Raw genomic sequence first — 23,845 nt, 5'->3', positions numbered from 1 at the left:
CAACTTCCTGTCCACAAAATACAAAATCAAATAAAACTACACTGCTAGAGAGCGTAAAACACGGCAACTTAATAACACACATGAAAATAGACAAAGGAAAGCAAATCAGCTACACAAATGTGACGACATATAGGCAGCATTTAGTAAAAAAAACAAACAAAAAATATGATGCAAATCTATAAAAATGAAAATAAATCAGTTATAGTTAAAAATCATGCTTCATTCATTCCCTGATAATGAAACTAACAGAGTCAGAGTCAAGATGAAAAGCTGCAGAGGTCAAAAACTGCAACAGAATCACCTCGTGTTGAGACGAAAAATAAAGGAAAACTACTTTAACAGAAAGAAAATTTGAAATAGGTAATAAAAAGGAGAAAAAAAGAAAGGAGGGGGATAAACTCACTGAGGTACAGTATGTAAGAAAGATGGAAAAGGTAACTAAGAAGAATATCTTTCAGTCTATAGTAGCTTTAAATTTCCAGATTTTGTTGGACCAACAGTCCTAAAACACAAATATATTCAGTTTCCACTTCTACTGCATCAAATCTTCACATATGAGAAGCTGGAAGCAGCAAATATTTGCCATTTTTGCTGCATTAACTGATTCTTCTGGGCAGTGGAAACAAGCTGTGAAAACAACACTGACATATCATCACTCTTTTTAAGTTGATATATTGAACTCATTAGTAAACAGTTGTTTATTTCCACATCCAGCAGTTACGGAGCAACATTATCATTCATTTGGAGTCGTGTTTCTGTCCACCTGGTGAATGTAAGTCCAATATTCACTCTCTTTTATTTGTTTCTGCTCTCTACCAACTCCTGAGGGAAATATCTGGCTCTTTAGCTGCTAAATGCTCCACTATGTTCACCAGCTAGTCTACAGCTAACTGTGTCTGTTTGCTGTTTGGTACTGTGCAGGGAGTGTACAGTGGCTTTTTAGAGCTTTTTATCTGAAAACAGCTAACTAGTGCAGCTAAAAACGTACTATGAGAGCGCTGAGAGTGAACCAGAAGAGTAAAGTCTCAACCGGACAGATAAACAATGAGATGAAACTCACTATAAAGCTCCGTAAAGCTGAGAGGAGCTGCATAGTCACTGATAATTCTCTGTAGGTTCATCACTACGAGCCACGACCGACACATTACACACTGACACATCATACATTGTCATTATAAAAAATCTCAATTATACCCACTTTAGGGGGCTTTGCTGTCATGATTACAGTAACAACCATGTGGTTAAGGGTAGGGGGAGACTGTGGTCATGATTTAAAAGAAACAATGTTGACTCTTGGTTGGAAACAAACAGCTGTCTGACGTTTTGTTGTATACATGTACATACAATTTGTACTGTACAGTGCAAAAGTTTTAGGCGCTTTAGATGTTTAGGTTCTTATCCTTTGTGCAACACCATCAGGGAGGCGTCTGATCAGTCATAAAGAAACTTCAGTCTGGGATTCCATGAAGACACAGAAACATCTGAGACAGCCTACTGGACTGTAAAACCACAGAACGGTGGCAAGTTCTGCAAGATGCTTAGAACAACCTACCTGCCAAGTACGTTGGAGAATTGGTGCATCCTCACTTTACTTTTGTGCCTAAAACTTTTACACAGTACTGTACATATATATATATATATATATATATATATATATATATATATATATTTATATACAGGTTGCTTGTTTTTGTGGCCCCCATGGCACATTTCCCAGGTAATCCAGCCTGTCATCTCCCTCCCTTCCACACACGCACACACAGAGACAGACAGACAGTGTCATCACAGGGTAAAAAACTCAGGAGAGATGTAAACAAACATGCTCGCAGGGATTGAAATTGACAGAATATAAACACACACGGATGCATGCAGGAAAGTGCAAACACACATTAACAGTAGTGTGCCCTGTAACCCTGTATGTACGGGCTAACAGATACACATACAGCACTGTGTGTGTGTATTATTTTCATGTTTCTAGATTTGCAACACAGCTGGGTGATGATGGTTGAAACCAATATCAAGATATCAGGAAGAATATTCTTCTGATGCCAATATATGAATCAATCCTTCCCTTGTTTTCAGTTTTGTGCCCATACAGGAACTCTTAAAGGACGTGTCTGACGATTTTATATATTTTTCTTATTGTCAACAAATCTCATGTGCAGAACCAAACCACCAATGAACTGATCTACTAGTATTATGGGTGTATTCTAAGTCTGATATTTCTTATTCCTCTGTTCCATAGACCTCTGTTGTTGTCAAAAAACTATTGGAAATACATCAATGAGCTACACTGTTGCACTGAGTGACTGGATGTTCCTTTGCCCATTTACAACCGAGAGTCGGAACATTTTTTTAAAAAACTGTAATGTTGTAGTGTTTACTGTTGCCATAACTTTAAGGAAGTATAAATCACATTTCAAGTGATCTTTCCCTAAACCTAACCAGACCTTAACCACAGCGTCGTCACACCATAACACATCATTATTTTTAACAGTGATTTGTAACGGTTTTGGAAAGTGACATATTATAGTTGTTTTTTTCCAGCTGAATATTATATTATACCTATACTGTTGTTTAATTATGAGGATGTGTTGCTGTGTTACATATCACAACCTCTTGATTTTGTTAATTTCTCAGAGAACTTCAAGAACTTCAATACAAAGTAGATATTAGGGGTGTGCCCGAATACAAATACGCTATTCAGCAAAGCACAAATAGTGGGGTTTTTATGAATATTTGTTTCATACAAATATTTCAAAAATTATTTGTTTTCAGGAAGAAAAATAAACCATTTCAAACACCAGAGTGCAGGTCGGTTACATCACCATCTCAGTGTCTCTCCTCTGCTCCGCTGTGACGTCTATCAGCAGGTATTAACGAGGGGAGTCACATCCACCTGCTACATGATGCACATTTCCTAATTTGGACATCACTCCCAGAGTTGGAAGTGTTCCTCAGAGATAAAGCTGAACTACTGACACACACTTCATGAACAAGCTTCATGCACTTATTGTAACACTTTAGTTTTCTAAAATTAAAAGCATAATAAAAACAAAAACAGGATTTTTAAGCCTCTTTCCACTTTTATTCGAATACAAATACAAATAATTTTGCTGCCTCAACAAATACAGATACAAATACAAATACTGGACTCTCTGCACATCCCTAATATATATATATATATATATATATATATGTGTGTGCTTCAATGTTACCAGAGTCCAAATAGAGAGCAAATGATCAAATCTGAGATGCTGCAACTAGCAAGTATTTAGTATTTTTTTTTGACAGGCTTTTATGGCTGCAGCGTTAACATGTGGACTCTGCTGCATCCGCTCCTTTTAAGATCATGTTAGTTTTTCTCATCTCTGGCAACCAGTCCACAGAGTAAATCCTCCCTTGTCTTTCTTTTAATGCAGCTCCGACTTCTCCGGAGAGACAAACACGGGAGGGAAAAATAAAAAATGGGTTACTTCCTCCTCTTAACTTCCACAATTCATTATTTACCAGACAGGAGAGAGAAGAAGAAAATGAGACCGCGTGCATGGATGACTTGTTCTCCTCTCCGCCGCACCTCGTCCCTAATGCTCCCGCTGACTCCCTGCGGTCGACCAAACTTCGCACAAACACACACAAACACACATACACATACTGCAATGTATTCATGCACATATGAGCACACATGCACACAGTCGCACACAAAGATGCTCCCCTATAGGCACATATAAGCCTCAGATACGCTTGAAAGCTCACATTCATTTAGACACACGCTGGAGCACTTACACAGAGACTGTGTATCTACTGGCGCTGCACCAGAATTTTTCTCTCAATTTGAATGTGATTCAGCATTTGAGTCAAGTGATTCTTTTATTGGAATTTATTCATACAAATGATTTTCACGTATATGTACCCAAAAACAAATTATACGCTGAAGTAGGAAAATTAAATAATATGATGAGTATGAGTTTTGTAAATTTGAGAGTGGTTACAGGACTGTTTTATACATAATTTAGCACAGTGGAGCAGAGCAGTGATACCAAACATACGTAGTTAAGTTGCTCTTGATCAAATCAATTGATTTCAGTCCAGCTGCTCATGTGTTGCAACTACTGAAGACCAGAATAAAGGCTAAAAAACTGCAGAAACAAGCAAAATGTGATGCTGGCTGCAGTAATGAGGTCATGTCCTCAATATTTCTCATGAAGATGTAAACAATGCAGTAAGTTAAAAATACTTATGTTTTGATAATTGATTAATGATTTGAAGTGGCTATAATTAATGTTTTTTTCTAATAACAATGTCAGTGTGTAACATGTTTGGCTCGTAGTGATGAACCTACAGAGAATTATCAGTGACTCTGCAGCTCCTCTCGGCTTTACGGAGCTTTATAGAGAGTTTCAGCTCATTGTTTATCTGTCCGGCTGCAACTTTACTGTTCTGGGTCACTCTCAGGAGTTGGTAGAGAGCAAAAACAGAGAGAGAATATTGGACTAACATTCACCAGGTGGACAGAAACAAGACTTCAAATGAATGATAATGTTGCTCCATAACTGCTGGATGTGGAAATAAGCAACTGTTTACTAATGAGTTCAATATATCAACTTAAAATGAGTGATGATATGTCAGTGTTGAGTTCACTACTAGTTTCAACTGCCCAGAAGAATCAGTTAATGCAGCAAAAATGGCAAATATTTGCTGCTTCCAGCTTCTCATATGTGAAGATTTGATACAGTATAAATGGACACTGAATATATTTGTGTTTTAGGACTGTTGGTCCAACAAAATCTGCAAATTTTGTCGGGACAATCTGTGAAAGTACTACATAATAAACTATTCAAACCTTTATCCGTAGACTGACAGACATTCTTCTTTACAAATAGTTACCTTTTCCATCTTTCTTACATATTGCACCTCAGTCTGTTTCTCCGCCTCCTTCATCTCTTCCAGACTAACATTCATTATTATTGAGAAATCGCCCTCCTTGGAAACACTTGACATTGAGAACAATGCAGCCTTGCAGAAGGAAAATTGTGACAGAAGGTATAACGCTCCACCGGCTTGCTGCAATATTATGGTAATCTAAAAAATACACAAATACAATTAGTGCACAGGTTTCATAGCGCATCGTTGTGATCCAGTCATGACCCGTTTCAGTTTGAAACCAGACAGTCAGATCTAAAGACTCCTCTTTGTTTTCGCTTTGTTGGTGCTTACAGATGATCGGCACTCACAAAGCGTAGCATCAATTTAGGACTAAAAGGAAAACAGAGAATCTGTCAGCTGGTAAAAGACTGATTGTGTCTTTGCCCCGCGGAGGTGGAGAGATGTGAAGAAAGTAAAACAGCGAGCGCTGAGGAGAACTGGTCGGGAATCAAATGATTTGACTTTTATTCTTAGAGGTCGTAGCTTGTTGCTTTTCTTTTTAAGATCGGGATGATTTTTTTTATTTCTTTCAAGTTAATAAATTTCACCTTGTGACTCAGCAGCTGGAATAGTTTAGGTAACATGAAGAACATGAAAACAACTCCTGTTCAATCCCAAACATGTTGATACTATAGAGGTTTCAAATCAGGCTAGCGGACGTGACTTTTGGCACTTTCGTGAGTCAATGATCACTAGGATTTTCACCAATGAGAGTAGAACATTTCTTAATTTCGTCTTTGCACGCTGTGTGCAAAGACTATTCCCAGATGTCTCCTGTTTGTCTGGCGGCCTGACATCTTTTGGGTATATCAATGATCAGCATAGTATTTGCTTCTCCAGAGATTGTAACCGGACCTTTTGAAAACAACTCCTTATCTATCTCTTCTGGTTATGCAGCTGTTTGTGCTCTGTGTATTATTTGGCACAATTCCACAAGCTATCATGTTTTTACGCTTCTACAATATCTGTTTTAATCTTGAATTCACATGTTGCTGATTACTTTCACACTTCTATGGTGATGTTGGTCAGCCGGTCTTTGGGTCACATGTTCAGGGTGAAGTATCTCCACAATATTGGATGGATTGTCATTAGATTTAGTACAGACATTTATGTTTAACTCAGCATCATCAAGAGGTCAAAATTTCCTGAAAAGTAGTATCTCAATAATTCTCGTCAGCATTCTAACCGTATGCATGTTCACATGCTAACACAATAGCGTTAGATGGTAATTAGCATTAGCACATAACATGCTGATATACATGCATGTCAACATTTGCACTCTGAACTTATTGTAGCATGATTGCATGATAACATGCTATGTTAGCATCCAGCTTAAATCACCACTGAGCCTGAGTAAAGGTGGAATTATAATTCTCTGGGCTCCACGTAGTTGAACGTACACAACGGTCTGTGTGGCCATTTCTTTTATACGTGTACGTAGCACTTTTACGTTTGCTTTCAGCATTCGGACCCGCCTCCCGACAGCAACTGAATCCAGCAATCAGCTTGCTTGACCTGCAGGTCTGCACTACGCGTTGTTGAGATTTGGATGGTGTGCACATGGTTCCTCTAAGAGCCTCTGCAACCTACAGTGTGGTTACCCATAACACTTTTCTTATGCATATCTCCTAAGTCTACACCTGAAACTGGCTGAGTTGCAGTTTAGGCTGAAATTATGTTTCCCCCCAAAGATACATGTAAACATCTCTGCAGAGCTACTCAAATTTTGATGGGTAATAAAAGGTCGAGACACTCGTTCCATCAGGGACTCTAAAGTTTTACAAGCTGATATTTTTGTGCATTATGTGTCTGTGAGTGTGTATGATGATGGTTTTGTGATTGTGATGTGAAGGACCCAGATTATTTTGTTTATGTTTTATCTGTTCTCAGGTTTGTCTTGCAGAAGAGATGAGATTCCCTGAATAAATAAAAACTAACCGTCACAAAAATATCTCTGAAAAAACGCTGTGACTGTTTGCTTCTGTGTAGCCTAAAATAAACATTTTCTAAAACTGTGACTGTTGTAGAATTGAGTCCGACAAGCTGAGCCTGAGATGTACAAAAAATTGCCAAAGTACAGAGGATTAACCTTTTTGATTCAGGTAACATGACCTTTCTTCTGGCGTTACCTTTAGGTCAACCTTTACATTTGCCTGAATTATGGTGAACATCAAAGTTGTCTCTATCATTTCCCATCACCCAGAAATTTAGTTTCCTGGTATTTAATGCGCATTATAGCTTCATCACGGGGCTGCTAGTGTGACTGTAGACTTTCACTCTAATTTACTGTTTTGTGTTCAGTATAATCACCTTGAATCTGATACTTGCTGCCACATTAGATGGTGTAGATGAGAACTGGCTAAAGTCACTTTGGAGAGAAACACTAAATCATGATCACATGACACTGTGTAAATTGTTTTTACCGCTTGTTAGACATCCTGTTTTGTAAGCTAAGACTCAGCCTGCGGCTTTAGTTCAGCCTTCTTTTACAATAAGCCAGTTAGCTCGTGGCTACATTCTACATTTCCATTTTTAGCTCTGAAAAGTTGGGGCTAACCCCACCGCCAAACAAGCCTTTAGCCTACTTTAGACTGTACCGCAGTGAAGTGATAGCCACGGACTACAAGACCCTCAGGCTTTGGATTAATATAGAATGTCCCAGAATGCTTTTAGCTCAGGGCTATGTGTAATAGATACAAATATAGAGAAAAAAACAGATGGTAAACCGCATTTTGAAACATCAATTTTGAATTTGTTATGTCAACACTTCCTTGGGTCTACATATCTGTGTGTTAGCACAATGTAAATGGTAAGTATGAATACCTTTTGAAATGCTATAAATGAGAAAGAGACACTAGTAGAAGAATTAGACTCAACTGTAGCCTCAGAGCACACAGATGGCTTCTCCGAGTGTGTGTGTGTGTATACGGGAAGTCATGAAATATACTTTGCATCGTGTGTGATGAACAGAAAGTGTATTTTTGGTTTGTAATGCAGATGATGCTTTTTTTTTTTTTAAGAGCACACATCTGCAGCTAAGATGACCTAAAGACCTCAGTTTCTGTCTCTGTCTGTTATGTTCACATCTGGGATTAAAACAACAAAGATACAGTGATGAATACCCAAAAAAAACCCCACTGGCTACGTGGCTACATCACAGTACAAAACAGCAAGTAGTAGAGAGCTGAACAGCAGAGCTCACTAAAGCTGCCCGGCTGTTAATAATTACTGACTTTCCAAAATGTCAAAAATAGAAATCAACACCTGTTTGCTGGGATTCTGCAAAAAAAAACCATCTGTCTATGAGTCGCTACCAGCTCCAGAGGTGCTAACACAGTTCTGCACACATCGATCGTGGGGGAAAAAAGCAATTAGATCGATAAGTCCAGTATGTAAAATATGTCAGACCATCATTAGAGCTACATATTTAACAGACTGAAATATGTAATTAATGTAAACTGCCTGGATCAGAGTGTGAGGGAAGAGCTTCTTCGCAGAAATAAATCCCTCTCAGTGATCGATTAATGATCACTTTGTTCCGCTGTTTAGTGAAGACTGAAGATGAGGAAGTTCTGTCCTGAGCGAGCTGCTGGTACAAGAAGCCTGTTATGAAGAACTTCTGACAAACCTGCCGGCTGCTCGTTGGTTACAACTTCATCATCAGCTACTCACAAAAACAAAGACAGACAGAAACAGTGGAGGAAGAAGTATTCAGTAGTGACACCACATAGAGAAAATGCTCTATTTCAAGACCTGCATTCAACATTTTACCCGATAAAGATAAAAATATCACATATCAAATGTAAAAATAGTCAAAATGAAGAGGAGTAGAGTTATTTTCCATGTCAGACAACGATGGAATTTTTCATTTTCAGATTTTTTGTGGGTATTATGTGCTGTTTTCTGGTATGAATTGTATTTAGTAATTGTATTTTATAAGGTTTATAGGTTTAGTTCAAGCAGCGAGTACCACTGTTGTGTAGTGGAAGTTTCTTTTCATTGACCAGAACGGGTGTCTTTCAAACATGCTGCAGTTTACTAAACAGGGAAACAACGGAGCTCACGCCCGACATCTTGAGCGTACACCCTTTTTTCGACTCTAAAACTAGCGACAACAACAGGCCAGATAATTTCCTGGAAACCTTCAAAATAAAAGCATTTCTGTTTAACCGGAAACCAGGCATTTATAGTGTATTCTCCATATAAACACTGAATTATTACCATTTCCAGGTTTATCCTGATGTGTACATTTTACTGTAAATGCTATAACTGTAAATAAATGTAAACACTGCATTCTGTATTTTACATATAACTTGAACTAAACATGAATTGCCTATCTTCATCACTCAAATAAAAGTGCATCTGACGGCTGCTGGACTCCCATTCAAAACCACCAACTTCTCTCAAGAAATACTAAGTCAATCATTTTTCTCAATGAGTCTCAATCTCTAAATTCAGAAGGAGAAAACTCCTAAACAAACAGCAAGTATTTATCTTCTTCTTGCTTTTAAAAAATAGGCCCTCGACAGCCACTTTATACACATTGAGATGACACTCAGCCTCACACACACTCATGCTTAAGGAATCTGCTTCAATGCACAGAAAGAACTGTTACTTGAGTATGTGTACACACATACACAGACACACACCCCCTCTATGCCCTCTCGCCTTTATTGTCGGTCACATGAATAATCCATTAGAAGGCTGGTAAAAGCCTCCCAGTCTGCAGGCTTTAGCCTTGAAGTCTGTCCCTCCCAGCGCACAAGCTGTCCCAAAAACCCAGCGCAGCATGTGAAGCCTCAGCAGACGCCTTTAACGGCCCCTCCTCATCAAAAAACAGTTTACGAGCCCCCGTTTACTTGTTTATTCAGGTTTCTGAAACTCGACAGAACGAGGATGAATACCACAATAAGATAAAAACGCGGCGAGTCAAGTGCAGCCAGATCCTCGTGATGTGGATTCAGATCAGTTTGTGCGGTTCGCTCTGCGCTGGCACCGCAGGTCGGCTTTTGGCAGTGAAACGAGATCAGAATCAGTTAACTTGCCAAGAAGAAAACTGTTCAGTGGTTTAATCAGAGTGACTGTGAAGCAGGCGTTTACTGACGATTAAGGAATTTTTAATATTGCTTTGATTACACTTTTAAAATTGAACTAAGAAACCGGAATTGATCAATATAAACACAGAATAAATGATCATAAACAGCAACATAAAGGTGAGGAAGATGAGCAGTGGCATGGTCCTACATTAGGTGAATTCTCAGTGCACGTTAACCATGTACAGACTTTTGATACTGATCCAACTACAAGGTGTTCTCTGCAAGTTTGGGCTAATGGGCTCCTGTAGCCAGGTGCGCTTTGCATGCTGGGATGCCGATGAGCAAAAATCAACCGTTTCTAGCAGCAAGCCGGAGAGTGCATTGAGATTCGATGTGGACTAGAGCGATGAAAGAACGTAACTAATAAGTGGTGAGAAGAGAACATTCTCACTTGTAAGGATGCATTTTAGTTTACTTGGATTTTTCTCTCTGTGTGAAAAGAAACCGAACAAAGATGGAAACACAACAAGTTCACCAAACTACAGGTGTGAAAACACTCAGATTCACTCTGACTCAATCAAACATCATCTTCCCAGTAGGGATGTGCAGAGAGCCCAGTATTTGTATTTGTATCTGTATTTGTTGAGGCAGCAAAATTATTTGTATTTGTATTCGAATAAACGTGGAAAGAGGTTTAAAAATCCTGTTTTTGTTTTCATTAAACTTTTAATTTTAGAATATTAAAGTTGTACAATAAGTGTTCATGAAGCGTGTGTCAGTAGTTCAGCTTTATCTCTGGGGAACACTCCCAACTCCGGGAGTGACGTCCAAATTAGGAAATGTTCATCATGTAGCAGGTGGATGTGACTCCCCTCACTGAGACCTGCTGATAGACGTCACAGCGGAGCAGAGGAGAGACACTGAGGTAGTGATGTAACCAACCTCTGTGCTGGTATTTAACATGTTTGTTTTTTTTCTTCCCAAAAACAAATAATTTTTGAAATATTTGTATGAAACAAATATTCGTAAAAAAAGCCCCCACTATTTGTGCTTTGCTGAATAACGTATTTATATTCGGGCATATCCCTACTTCCCAGATACAGGGGTCCAAATCTATGAAATTACTATTCTCATTGGGTTACAGTTTCCTTTAGAGCTTCTCTAAAGGCTCAAGACTCTCTCTAATTTTAGCTTGATAATCCTATTTTTCATATAATCTAGGTAGAGATAATCAAAAAGCTCATCTTGGCACATAATTTTTTAGTTTTTTGTGTGTATTTGTTTGATTTTAGCCTGTGCAAATAAATAAATCCATACAAGGGTTGATGACAACACTGAGACTGAAGTAAACAGTAAATGTGCTGTCAACTAAAACTACAGTCTGAGCTAAAAGAGGCTAAAAATCTCGAGAGCTGCAGGTAATTCTCTGAGGAATCATCTGCAACTATTTTGATAATTGAATCAAATCATTTTTGTAAAGAAAAATACCAAATATTTACTTGTTGCAACTTCTCAAATATGAGAATATGAAGCATTTTGTCATCATAGGTGATAGTAAACTGTAAAATAAAGTAAAATAAAGTAAAATCTCTTTGGATTTTAGACTCTTGATAAGACATTAGAAGATCTTTGTTTCTAAGAAATTATTAAAGGGTATTTTCTGACATTTTATGACACAAATTACAGTAATTGTATTCACTGTTAATATAAAAAATCTTAATTAGCGGTGCATTAAGGTACAGTTGAATATCTACATATGCAGTTATATGTACAGTCTGTAAACTCTGTGTGGTCTGCTGCTGTGACGCTGAAAACTCTCATTACTTCCATTGCACCAAAAATCACAGACAGATTCCTGCATATTTACTAAACTTGGTGAATAAAGTGATTCTGACTGTGATGAATAGTCATTTGCATCTTCCCCCAGCGATGAGTAGGAAAGTTTCTCTAACAAAGAGAACGCTGCAGACGACGTGAGATTCGGGGATAACAAGCCCTGCCGATGCCCTCAAGCAACAACCAGCTGAGAAACAGCAGAACTGCAGTTTTTTTTTTTTTCCACACAGGTAATATATCTCTTTCAGACAGGTGAAGAGGCGTTTAACAGCCATGGGGAAGTCATTAAAAGAAGACTCACACTTACGGAGCACTTACATAATAAGACCTCTAGTGACTGGAGGTTTACACTGTGAAAACCACAAATGTGCTGCATTCTCTCTATTTACTTCTTCCGCAGCAAAATCTGCCATAAACACTAATATGATGCTTCAAAAGTGTGGACCCAATGTCCGTTTAAAAGTCCTTATACTGCAGGAATTCTTTCACTTCTTCTTCTTCTTTGACTTGAAGCTTCAGTAAGCAAGATTTTAAAGGTAAAGTGAAGGTAACGGCTGTGTGTGACAAACAGCCAGACACAGCAGAGACATCCTAGTCCTAATCAAGCCTCCGTTTTCCTGATGCAGCTCTTAAAGGATGGATCATTTATATAAGAGACCGAGAGCGAGAGATGCAGACTATATAACACTGAGAGTTATAATAGTAGAATGCTGTTTATTCTGATCTTTTGTTAGGTTAGAAAGAACTTTATTAGTTGACCGATGTCAGTCATAAAACACATTACAAACACCATTTAAATAAAGTAAGTTGGGTATGAAAAAAGGTAAAGAACCAACCAAACAACCAATCATATACATCCAGACACATATCAGCCAATGGGACATCTACAAAGATGGGTTGGATATATGGTCATGTGACTTCAGGCCAATCGTTGTCCAAGAAGGGACATGGGTGACGCCATATTTGGTCCATTAACTAGAAAGGTGCAACTAGGGGTTGGTGGTACTTGGGTTTTTTTGTTAATCCAAAAATGTGCCTATTTGATATGGCATACATTAGAAACACTTTGATGAGGATAATAAAATAATATTAATAGTAGTAAGTAATAGTAAAGATAAAAGGCTTTATAAAGTGCTGTTTATAGAGGGAGCAGAAAGATGCATAATGCAACAATATAAATTGATAAAAAATATTTAAAAAGTAATAAAAAAATCTTTTGTTAGTTTACATTTAATATTACACAATGGCTGTAATGTCAGTTTTGCTGAGCTACATCACTTTTTGTTAATGGTCTTTCTATTTCAGGCTGCTACAGCCTGTAATCAAAAACTTCAAATAGCCAATAACCTCAAGGAGTTAAGCATCTATAAATATCACCAAACATTTATTATCTGGCTTTGCTTCCCAGCCTTTTTGCATCGTATTATTTTAGAGTCGGCTGTGAATCAATCAGCAGTATCAAGCTGCTGGCTGAACGTCTAGACCAGACTGGTGTGAACAACCATTTGTCCGTGCTATTACATTTATGAGTGTAATTGAAAAGAAACAAGTTTGCATGTACTGTAACCACAGCAGTTACACAAGTAAACAAACCTCGTAAAGATACAAATTGCATTAAACGCATCAGAGAATAAAACTAGAACATTCTCATCAATATGTGCATAATTTATAAATGCACAGAAGCTTTCGGTTGTTTTTCTCTTTGTGCTCAAACAAAGAAAAGCTGAGCTGGTGTTAAATTTACAATACATGTAGTATATAATAGGTTTTTAGAGTATGTGTCCGTTTGAAAAATAGTTGCACTTTTATTAATTTATTCATTTAAAAAAAAATCCAGTAAAAGACAAAACAGTACCAGCTGTGCATTTCATGGTCTCGCTGTTAAGAGGATGCAATCAGTGATCTAGAACCTGTAAGATAGAAGTTTCTGATCTTGAAAACATTTTAAACACACACACACACACACTTTAAACCTGATGGCTGAAGTTTAAGGTGTTATGAGAGGAAAGGCATCTTTATTTTGGAAGTGCCTCTGCCTCGAGTGAAAAGAAAAAGGTTCTTGAGCAAAAACTTTAAACTACTATCTGCTAAATGATTTTAACATCTAAAAAATGCCAATTACACACTTACGTAAACCCTGCTGAGACTTGGGGTTGGAGAGAATCTGGTTTTAAAACTAAATGCATGAGACAGTTACCAGAGTTCACAGTTTATCTCAATTACTCTCTACTGACTGTACTTACTGAGCTGAGTTTTCCGATGCAATGTATGAGTATAATGTTCATTTCACAATCAGTTTCACTTCCAAAGAAGGACGTTAGTTAATTAAATCGGCTTGTTTAAAACCTCTCTTGTTGTCCAGTTCATCCAAAAGTTGTTGGATGGGGTTGAGGTCAGGAACTGGGAAAGGCATTTCTTTATGGACCTGACACAAGCTGTTGATACAGAGTTGGATGCACACTACTGTCTAAAAAACAATGTTTTCCATCTGGTCTCGCCTCAGGATTCAGATTTTCCCTCAGAAAACCCCAAACTTAAAACCCACTCTGTATATTTCCATCCATCAGTTGATTCAAACCCTCTTCAAAACTTCTTGTTGTGAGGAGACAGAGTTAACCACAACTGCCCCTTCACAACATGAAAACTAAAATAACTGAAGTACAACTTGTTATGGAATTTTCCATCTTTAGGGGTTACAGGTTGGAGTGACTTTGGGTCAAGACGACGCCTTGAGGTCACGCTGTCTTAATCTCTCCTCAAGACGTCAGTTGTCTGTGATGTTTTGGTGAAAATTATTTGTATTTGTATTCAAATAAAAGTGGAAAGAGGCTTAAAAATCCTGTTTTTGTTTTTATTATGCTTTTAATTTTAGAAAATTAAAGTGTCACAATAAGTGTTCATGAAGCTTGTGCCAGTAGTTCAGCTTTATCTCTGGGGAACACCCCCAACTGCGGGAGTGACATCCAAATTAGGAAATATGCGTCATGTAGCAGGTGGATGTGACTCCCCACACTGAGACCTGCTGATAGACGTCACAGCGGAGCAGAGGAGAGACACTGAGATAGCGACTATAACTGACCTGCTCCCTGGTATTTGATATGTTTTGTTTTTTCTTCCCAGAAACAAATAATTTAAAAAATATTTGTATGAAACAAATAATTACACTAATAATTAACATTTGTGCTTTGCCGAATAACGTATTTGTATTTGGGCACACCCCTAGTAATTAGGGGCTTAAAAACAATTTTTAAAAAAAACAAAAGTATTGCAACAGCAGATAAACTAATTAAATCTTCCTCATAACTATTTCTTCACTAGTACATAAAAATATTTTTTACAGCAGAACATGTACAAAGATTTAATACAAAGAAAAGGCCAATACATTAGCTGCAGTGCTGAAAATGAAAAAAAAAAGGTTTTTAAGTCAATCCTTCACTGTATAAAACATTTTTCCTTCTTCTTCTTTCACTTCAGTGTCAGTAAAACCAAGTTGAATATATTGTGTCAGTTTTGCAAGGTGCATGGCCCACAAAGCAGGAATCAATATGTGACTTGTGCTTTAAAATTGCTACTAAGTAGGAAGCAGAAAGGGCACTTGTAACCTACTCTGAAACCCAGCAATGGGGAATCACTGGTCTAAAATATAATTGAATGCTGTAGAATTAAGATTTTCTTTAGTTGACACTAAGAGGTCCAGACAAAACCATGAAAAACAGACTCAGACCAAAAGTACACAATAGTACTATAATGCAGTTTGCCACAGAAAAGGGAAAACATGTGAAGCGAGAAGAAAATAAAGAGATAGAATTAGAGTCAGAGAGGGACACGGAGAGAGAAAGGGGATTATAAGGAGAATGAGCTGTAGAGAGAAAGGAAAGTGCTGAGGGAGGCAGATTGGAAGGCAGCCATTATCGCGTGAGTGACAGGGCGAGTTAAGGCTGACACACATTCCGGTCTCGTCAGAGTCCCACAGGCCACGTCTGAGCTCCCGCTAGAAGTTGTTTATCTTCATCGTGGCGGCGTTCGAGCAGCTGTCACGCATCCCAGGAACAAAAGAGCTAACTGAGGAGAGGAGGAGGAGGAGAAAGAGCTCTGCCCACAACGCTATTTCTGTTTTTGTTGTGTTTACATGAGGGAACCTCGGGGTCAGATTCCTCCTGCACACAGCAAAAAAAAAGTGTCCATCTTCATAATTAACTTAAGAGAAAGTATTAGCCAATGTTGTAAGATTATTCCACAGGTTCCCAGTGCAGCTACGCTCCGTTTAAATGCGTCTTCGTGAATCAAGGCTGATTGTTTTGGAGAAGGTGGAGTTGCTGATCTCATGATGGAAGGAGATTGTTTTTTTAAACAAGAGCAATTATCTCATCATGATGGTAATTTTACTTTTTAATTCATTTTAAAGCTTCACTTAGTAGATTTTTATGTAAACTGCTGCGGTGTAATCAACCCAAATGACACACTCGGGAGACTATGAAAATGAGCATCCTGTCCTGTCTAATTGAGATGTACAGTATTCTTCTCTAGAATAAATCTTTTAACTGACACCTAACGTCCATCTTCAGTGAGTAAACAAGCAAGCAAACCAAATTAAAATCGTTCCATCGGCTACAGTATGCAAAACGTATCAGAAAAAAAGCCGCGGTTACTGTTAAATACTGAATTAAAATACAAATTCAAAGTCAAAGTGGTGAAGAAATAGTAGCAAAATGAATGGAAATACAATTACTGCCCTTTTTATACTGTATATACATGCTGCATAAGTACATTTATATGCATGTGTACAATCACACACAGACCTGGAAAAAGGCACAGGTAGATAAAAACCACTCATACGGCCATCAATAAATTATAATCTCTAAACTATGACCTCAAGATGAACACAAACAAACACAGATAATGAAAACTGCTGCTGAGAGCGAAGAAGCCGCCTGCTAGGACGTCAGTAAGAACCGGCAAAAGGCCGCAGGACATAATGAGGTTACTGGTATTTTATGTATAATTTATTGTGTTCAAGGCTGGCTGAGAAAAAGACCTACTGAGCTGAGAGAATATGAATTATGAAAAACAAACTTAAGGACAAGTAAACAACAACAGACAAAGACGGAGAAAAGCAGAAGAGATAACGTGTGAAGGAAGGGAAGAGGATGTGCAGGAACTCCAGGTTCTGTATTTGTATCTTGGATGTTTGAGCTTGTACTTTTACACACTACTGCTCTCTAAATATGTAGCAAAAGTCCTTACAAAAATGAGAGAATTTTGCTTCTCGTCACCTGCTTCGACCTCTCAAATATCTGAGTTTCCTCCTAAATTTCCCAGTAGACGTCCCAGTCTGATAAAGTCCCGTTCATTTCCTCACATAGAAAGATGTAAGATGACTGACAGCCGGTGCACCTCAAGGCTCAGACGGACATGAAACTCTCCTGGTTGAATCATCAGTAGGATGAACAGCAACATATGGCTCTTTGATAAAGAAGAAAGTCAATGGTACAGGCCTGAATATGGTACCAGTCAAAAGTTCCTGTTCTCTTGAATGAGAAAGTGTGTCCAAACTTTTCACTGGTACTGTACATAAAAACTGAAGGAGAGAAGTCAACTACAACTCCCAAGGTGCATTTCAGTAAGAAACATTCAATCACTGAGGTACAGAGAGCAGAACTGGAATAGAAACTCTTGGGTTCAGAACCTCGTGGAAAATCCCACTGACTATAGTAGAAGGCTGTTGTTGTCCCCTCTGATATTGCTGACTAATCAATATTTATGTATTTTTCACAGGTCAAAGGAGGCACCAAGACCATGGGCGAGTCAATGAGTCCAGTTAGTTCAGGCATGTCCGTAATAACAGCAGGATAGAGAGGACTGAAAGGTGTAAATGTTTTTACACAGCAGGACTGCAAAGATTACTATCCTTAGCCCTGGGCTAAGAGTTGCCCCAGGGAAAACTTCATCCCTTCTCACACACACATTGTTAAACCAGGGTTATTCTAACCGCAGGACTGTACGATTCACCCTGCACTTATACTAGCCCTGGGTTAGATGTCTGTTGGAGCACGCGACTAATGTTTACAATCTAGAATGATGCGTGACTACTCTTTAACAACAAGCAGCAATGATAGAATTTCGCCATTGGCTAGAGCTTTATGTGAGAGCAGTGTTGGAGAAAGGAAAGACTGAAAAGACGTCTATTGTTTTACCTTTTCCAGCAGTGGCAAACAGAGGAGACGTTGCTGTTTTTGTGCCCAATGGGTGTCGTGTCTATCGAAGTACCACCACCTAACCCACAGATTCAGTCACTGCCAAAAAGTGACTGGTGGTGGCGCTACGTTATCAAAACATTTACGGATGAGGAATGGGTCAAAAACGACATTTGGTTTTCTTGTCAATAATCTGCAGCCATACATAGAGAAGAAAGACACAAGTCTTCGCCACGCAGTCAAGGTTGACCGCAGAGTTGCCCTAACTTTGTGGCGTTTAGCCACCAACGCTGAGTACAGAACCAGCTGTTTGGTGTGGGCGTGTCCACTGTCTGTGACATTGTACATCAGGTATATTTAAATTTTTGTCATTAAGCAGACACTCTTGTTCAGACCGGCTTTACAGAAGTTGAGTGCATCTAATGAAGTAGCATGAAGACGCTGTACAACTGGACACAACCAATCCACACATGAACATACATCATTAATAAAATAGTTTTGAGGTAAACCAGTGTAGGCTATATCCTACATGATTCAGTGCTTAAGTACTTCAAGTCATGATTGATGGGACTGCGACATTACAAAATAATCACATATATTATTATTAATTACAGTGTTATTTGAGAGTGGCCTCCATCAATGGACTCCCTTCGTACGATTGAGTCTTGACATCTGACGTCTGACATTTTCAATAAAGGTTTGTGAGGCCGTTGTCCAGGTCTTGGACAGGAACCTGGGTCTGGATTCCACAAGGTGAAGCAGCTCCAGAGGTGGTCTGAGGATGTGAAGCAAGGTGGGGCTTCTCACAGTGCTTTGGTGATGTTGATGGGATCCACATTCCTATATTGGCATGACAGACCTATCCCAGTGACTTTTACAGCAGGAAGGGGTTCCATTCAGTGGTCCCCCAAGGTCTAGTTGATCACCAGTATCACTTTATGAATGTGGACTTCAAATACCCAGGAAGTGTCCACAATGCCCGTGTGTTTGGGAAGTCTTTTATCTATAAATGAGACCAGTCAGGAAGGCTGTGCCCCTCAAACCCACGTGGGACGGACCACTATGTGGGTACGTGCCTTCCCTCTGCTTCCCTGGTCGATGAAGCCTTTCAGTGATAGCGGGCTACTCACAAGGGAGAAGAGAGTTTACAATTATCATCTCAGCCGGGCACAGATGGTGTTGGAGAACGCCTTCGGGAGACTAAAGGGGAGGTGGAGGATATTAATGAAGAGGAATGACGCCAGCTTGGAGAAGCTTGAAAACTTTGTCATCACCTGCTGTTTTGCTCCACGACTTGTGTGAGTCATCAGGAAAGCCCTTCAATGATGAACTGCCACTGAGAGAGGATCGAATCCAGGATCCAGATCCCAATTGAGGATGACTCACTAGTGCCTTTGTGCAGCATTTTGCAGCTGCCAGATAGGCTGTAGCTTACACACACACACACACACACACACACACACACTATAATTGATTTCTCTGCCTTGAATGAGTGATAAGTTGTTGAAATCTTATATTTGTATTGAAAAAAAACCCAACTTTTTATTACCCAATCTCTTCTCTGGTAATTCAAAAAGACGCCTGTTTGAGAACTACTCCATAATAAAACTCTTAGTACAATAATCAAGTGTCTAATAAGAAAATACCAACTCGACAACATGGTCAAAGGTCACGTTCAGTTAAATTTTAATGGGGTAATATGCAACAGTGACAATGCACTTCACAAAACAAAAGCATACTACAACTTTAAAAAAATAAAAGACTCAAATGTTGTAGATAAATTGTTCCGAGAGAGTAAACTTGAAATATTAGGAGCTGATTTTTGATACAAGAAGTGTTGAGATTAAGCAGGAACTGATTGGCGATAAATTAATGAAGAGGAACCTGACGGGATTTACAAAGCTGCATATGTTTTAGCACCAGTATGCAATATGCTGCCAGATAAACATCTGTCCCAGCGTGCTGAAGAGATGCATCTCACGCTCCCTTTCCTCATATCGCCGTCTCTCTCCTCTCTTCTCTCACTCGCCGCCTCCTGTTCCTCCGTCCGCTGCATGAACTCCCTCTTTGAAGCTTACTGATGTTCAGTGAAGGTTTTGCACCATGACCTTTAAAAGCTCCAGCACTGCCTCTCTCTTTCTGGTCCTCATCTAAGTCAGCTGTAGATGTCTATAAGTGGCTATTTTTTCTGGTGAATTGAGACCGAAATGTCCATGACATTTCAGGTTTTTCTGAAATGAAATCATTAATGTTGCTTATGTGGTCAAAGTTGGCATTTTTGGCACTTTTTGGGGTTATACATGCTTCTAAAAAGTCATTGTTACTCTAATTTAAACATAGTAACGATACAATCTTGATGTCAGTTTAACCCTTACAGTGTACTGTAAAATATAGCTGCTATTTCAATTTTCTATATTCACAGAAATACATAAATTACTATTAATAAAAATACAAATTTGAATATCTGAAAAGTACCCTTTTTAATTGAGCTAATTTTTAATAGCTGGCTCATTTAGTCTGAAATAACAATTCTGGATCTTTCTTATAGTCTATGTATCTATTGTTATACTACAGTGTGAATGACGAGTTTATGTCAGTCCATCCAGAGCTTCTTCATTTAAATTTAAATGTAAATTTAATGTTTATTCACATCCTGAAGATTTAGTGCATTTTCTTTTTCTCAATGCATTCTGGATAAATATTTAAGTGACTCAAGACATTCTCTCTTTCTATATAGTCACATTAAGAAAAATACTATTTAAATTAATTTAATTTAGACAATTAAAAAATAATAAATGTTAAGTAGCCTCTATATGTAGGCCTACCAATATAATCCCTAGTCTGTACTGTGCTTCAATTGATTGTGGTGAATTTCGGAAAAATCTGAGATGTCATAGACTTTTCTGACACAGTTCAACATCAAAGCTAAGTAATTCATTAAAAAGGTAGAGTCATCTGTGTGTGTGTGTGTGTGTGTGTGTGTGTGTGTGTGTTAACAAGGATGAGAGTATGTGTATGTCAGTGGATGTGGAGTGTGTGTGTGTGTGTGTGTGTGTGTGTGTGTGTGTGTGTGTGTGTGTGACTGTTGTTTGAGAAAAAAGACAGCCTACCTGAGTGTTTTGATCTGACTCCTCTCCTGCTGCTGATGTTGATGAAGTGTTTTCATTCACAGCATCCCTCCTCCATCCTCCTCCACAATTGACTCATCTCCATCTTCATCCTGCTCTCCTCCCAGCTCCTCATTAGCCATGGACGAGGAGTCTTGCTGAGTCATATCCACCTGAAGGCTCGACACTTGGCCCAGAGTCCACAATATCGAAGAATGGACAAGTGATCCTCGCTGCCCCAGAGGATGCATTATTGTCCTTGACCTCTTTGTATTCCTGTTTACATTTTTTGAGCTTTTGATTGAGTTGCTCCAGCGTCCTACTGAAACCTGCCGCGGCTAGCTTCGCTGAGAGATGTTGGAAAACCTTTCTGTTGCGGCATGTTCCATCTAGTTTGTCTTGAATTGACTTTTCCGACCACAAACTCAGGAACAAAACTGTTTCTACCTGCGACCAATTTCATCTTTTTGAATCTTTTCCAGACATATTATTGTTGTTTTAGATTAGCTAGCTTGCAAGGTACTTTTAACATCTGAATGTTGCTGGTTTTGGTTAGTAGTAGTTACAACATAAACATAAAGCTTGTGTGTACCTTAATGACATGACGAAGTTGTGACTGGACAACAAAAACGTGACGCAAAGTCCATTGTTTACTTTTGCCCCATTTTACACTGGCACCCTTTAGCCCCATGTTTAGTCAACCTTCAGGGGATAACCCTGCAAACTCGGGGCTAACCCTGCTCCAGAGAAAGGCTAGCAAGCCGTAGGCTAAAGTCAGATTGGAATATGCCAGGATTGTACCAGTGTGAAAGCTCTCTGAGCCTGGGGCTAACAGCTCTCTGAGCCTGGGGCTAACAGCTCTCTTAGCCTGGGGCTAACAGCTCTCTTAGCCTGGAGCTAAGAAGGTTCTAGTAGTGCTTTTAGCCTTGGGCTAAGTGCAGTGTGAAATGAGCTTTGGTGAATTTTGGATGAAATCAAGTTTGGATGAAATCAAGTTTTGATGGGTACCCGCACTGCAGTACTGGTAAATTTTCATGGAAGCTGTTTTTTGTATGCTCACAAAATACAGTAGTTTAAAATCACAAAGTTTTCAACCTCTAAAAGCAAGTGCTGTAGTGGAGCTAATTTGTCCCTAAATATGGAAAATAAACTCCATGAACACTTCAGCTAACTACTATGTTGCTATGTCCTCTACTAAATATAGTCCTGCTCTGGTTCCAAATCACCAGTTTCACCTCAAATTTTGACACAGAAACATGAGTAAAATGAATTGCCTCGTCCTATTGAGAAAACCAAAGAAAAGAAGCACAGACTGGTAGCTTATAAATTAGCTAACTGGACTAGCTAGCCGACAAACATTAATGCAGACAACCAGCCAGGCCTCTAACTGCCAAAAATATTGCACACTAGGTCAGGCAGGAATTTAAATATCTTTTATCTATCTTTTATCAAACCTACCTTCCCCTTTTTGTTTGTTGGTTATAACTGTGATAAAGTTCTCTGAAGTGACCCCAAAAAGGAAAAATGTGAGAAAAGGAGAGAAAAAACAACTTTGCTTCAAAGAAGTTTTCATCCTTCTCATCCATAAAACACCTCACTGTGTTCTCTGTCAATCACCTGTTTATTTTAAGAAAGTCTTTTATATACAATATATATTTTCAGTAGGCTACTGACTGCCGTTCTAGGTAAATGTCCTCAACTTAAGCTAACTGTGTAGCGGCTAACACAGACTCAGTGTTGACTTAAAAAGACATGAGAGCTACTGGATAAGTTTGACAGAAAACAGCTAACAGACTGAATAATGGAGTGATGACAAAATGATATTCAGCCTGAATACCAACCTGAATATAATCATGTGTACAAACTTTTTGTAGTTCTGTGTATTAACATGTGTGTCCTACATAAACATTTGGCTTGTGTGTGTGTATACGTGTGAGGGTGTATTTGTGTCCACAGAGGAGGATACCTTACCCGCTTGCGCAGGTTGCAGGTGAGGATGAGGTTGCGGGAGAAGGAGTTGGCGAAGGCGGTGTAAAACTCCAGCACCTTGAGCAAGGCTTCCCTCTTGATGACGTGGAGGTCGCAGTAGGTTAGCGCTCGCACGTTGGCGCACGCATGCGCCAGGGTGGTTTCTTTCCAGAAGACGTCACCGAACACGTCACCTTTACCTGAGGAGCACAGCACAAGTACACAAGTACCAGTCAGGGAAACAGGGTTGTAGTTTATGAGTTCACATTTAAGTCCCCCAAATACTTTATATTTAATATATTTTCCTATTTTATTTATTTACTTTTATATAACTTTTAAATGATATATTCTGTGAATTTATCCAAAAATACTGTCTAAAAACTGCCTAGAATAAAATTTGGGTGTCAAAATAATTAATCTTTTATTTATTCATTCTTTTTTGTCCAAAAAGTGGTCAAATTTGATTACATTGAGTACATAATTGCTGGACTCTTTCTATAAAATACCAACAATATGTCATTATTTTTAACTTGAAATACAAAACAAAGACGTGATATTGGTGTCTGTAATGGTAGATACAGGTTTTAAACAGGTATTTGTTATAAAATAAAGTCTGTCTTCAATCAAATAATGCTAAAAATGCTTTAGAACATTCATTTCAGGTATAATTTAAGCTATGGTCAACTTTCAGTGTAATTGAGTCCTTCCAACTCTCACTTTCACTGTGAGACACTATCACATGGCACTCCCTAAAGTCAAAACACAACTGTGCATCATT

The 23,845-nt window shown here is 38.7% G+C and overlaps 1 protein-coding gene across 1 annotated transcript in view; it reads right to left on the bottom strand.

Moving 5' to 3' along the window:
• kcnh5b (potassium voltage-gated channel, subfamily H (eag-related), member 5b) overlaps nt 1-23,845 on the bottom strand; it is a 190,740-nt gene that overhangs the window by 25,035 nt on the left and 141,860 nt on the right. The window contains exon 12 of the mRNA XM_067613790.1: nt 23,071-23,267. Within this exon, the coding sequence (XP_067469891.1) occupies nt 23,071-23,267 (197 nt within the window). The remainder of the gene's footprint in view (nt 1-23,070; nt 23,268-23,845) is intronic.

This window comes from Thunnus thynnus, chromosome 16 (genome assembly GCF_963924715.1).
Source record: "Thunnus thynnus chromosome 16, fThuThy2.1, whole genome shotgun sequence".
Taxonomy (NCBI): domain Eukaryota; kingdom Metazoa; phylum Chordata; class Actinopteri; order Scombriformes; family Scombridae; genus Thunnus; species Thunnus thynnus.
Note: the sequence above shows the minus strand (reverse complement) of the source record. Positions and strands in the feature narration are given on the sequence as shown.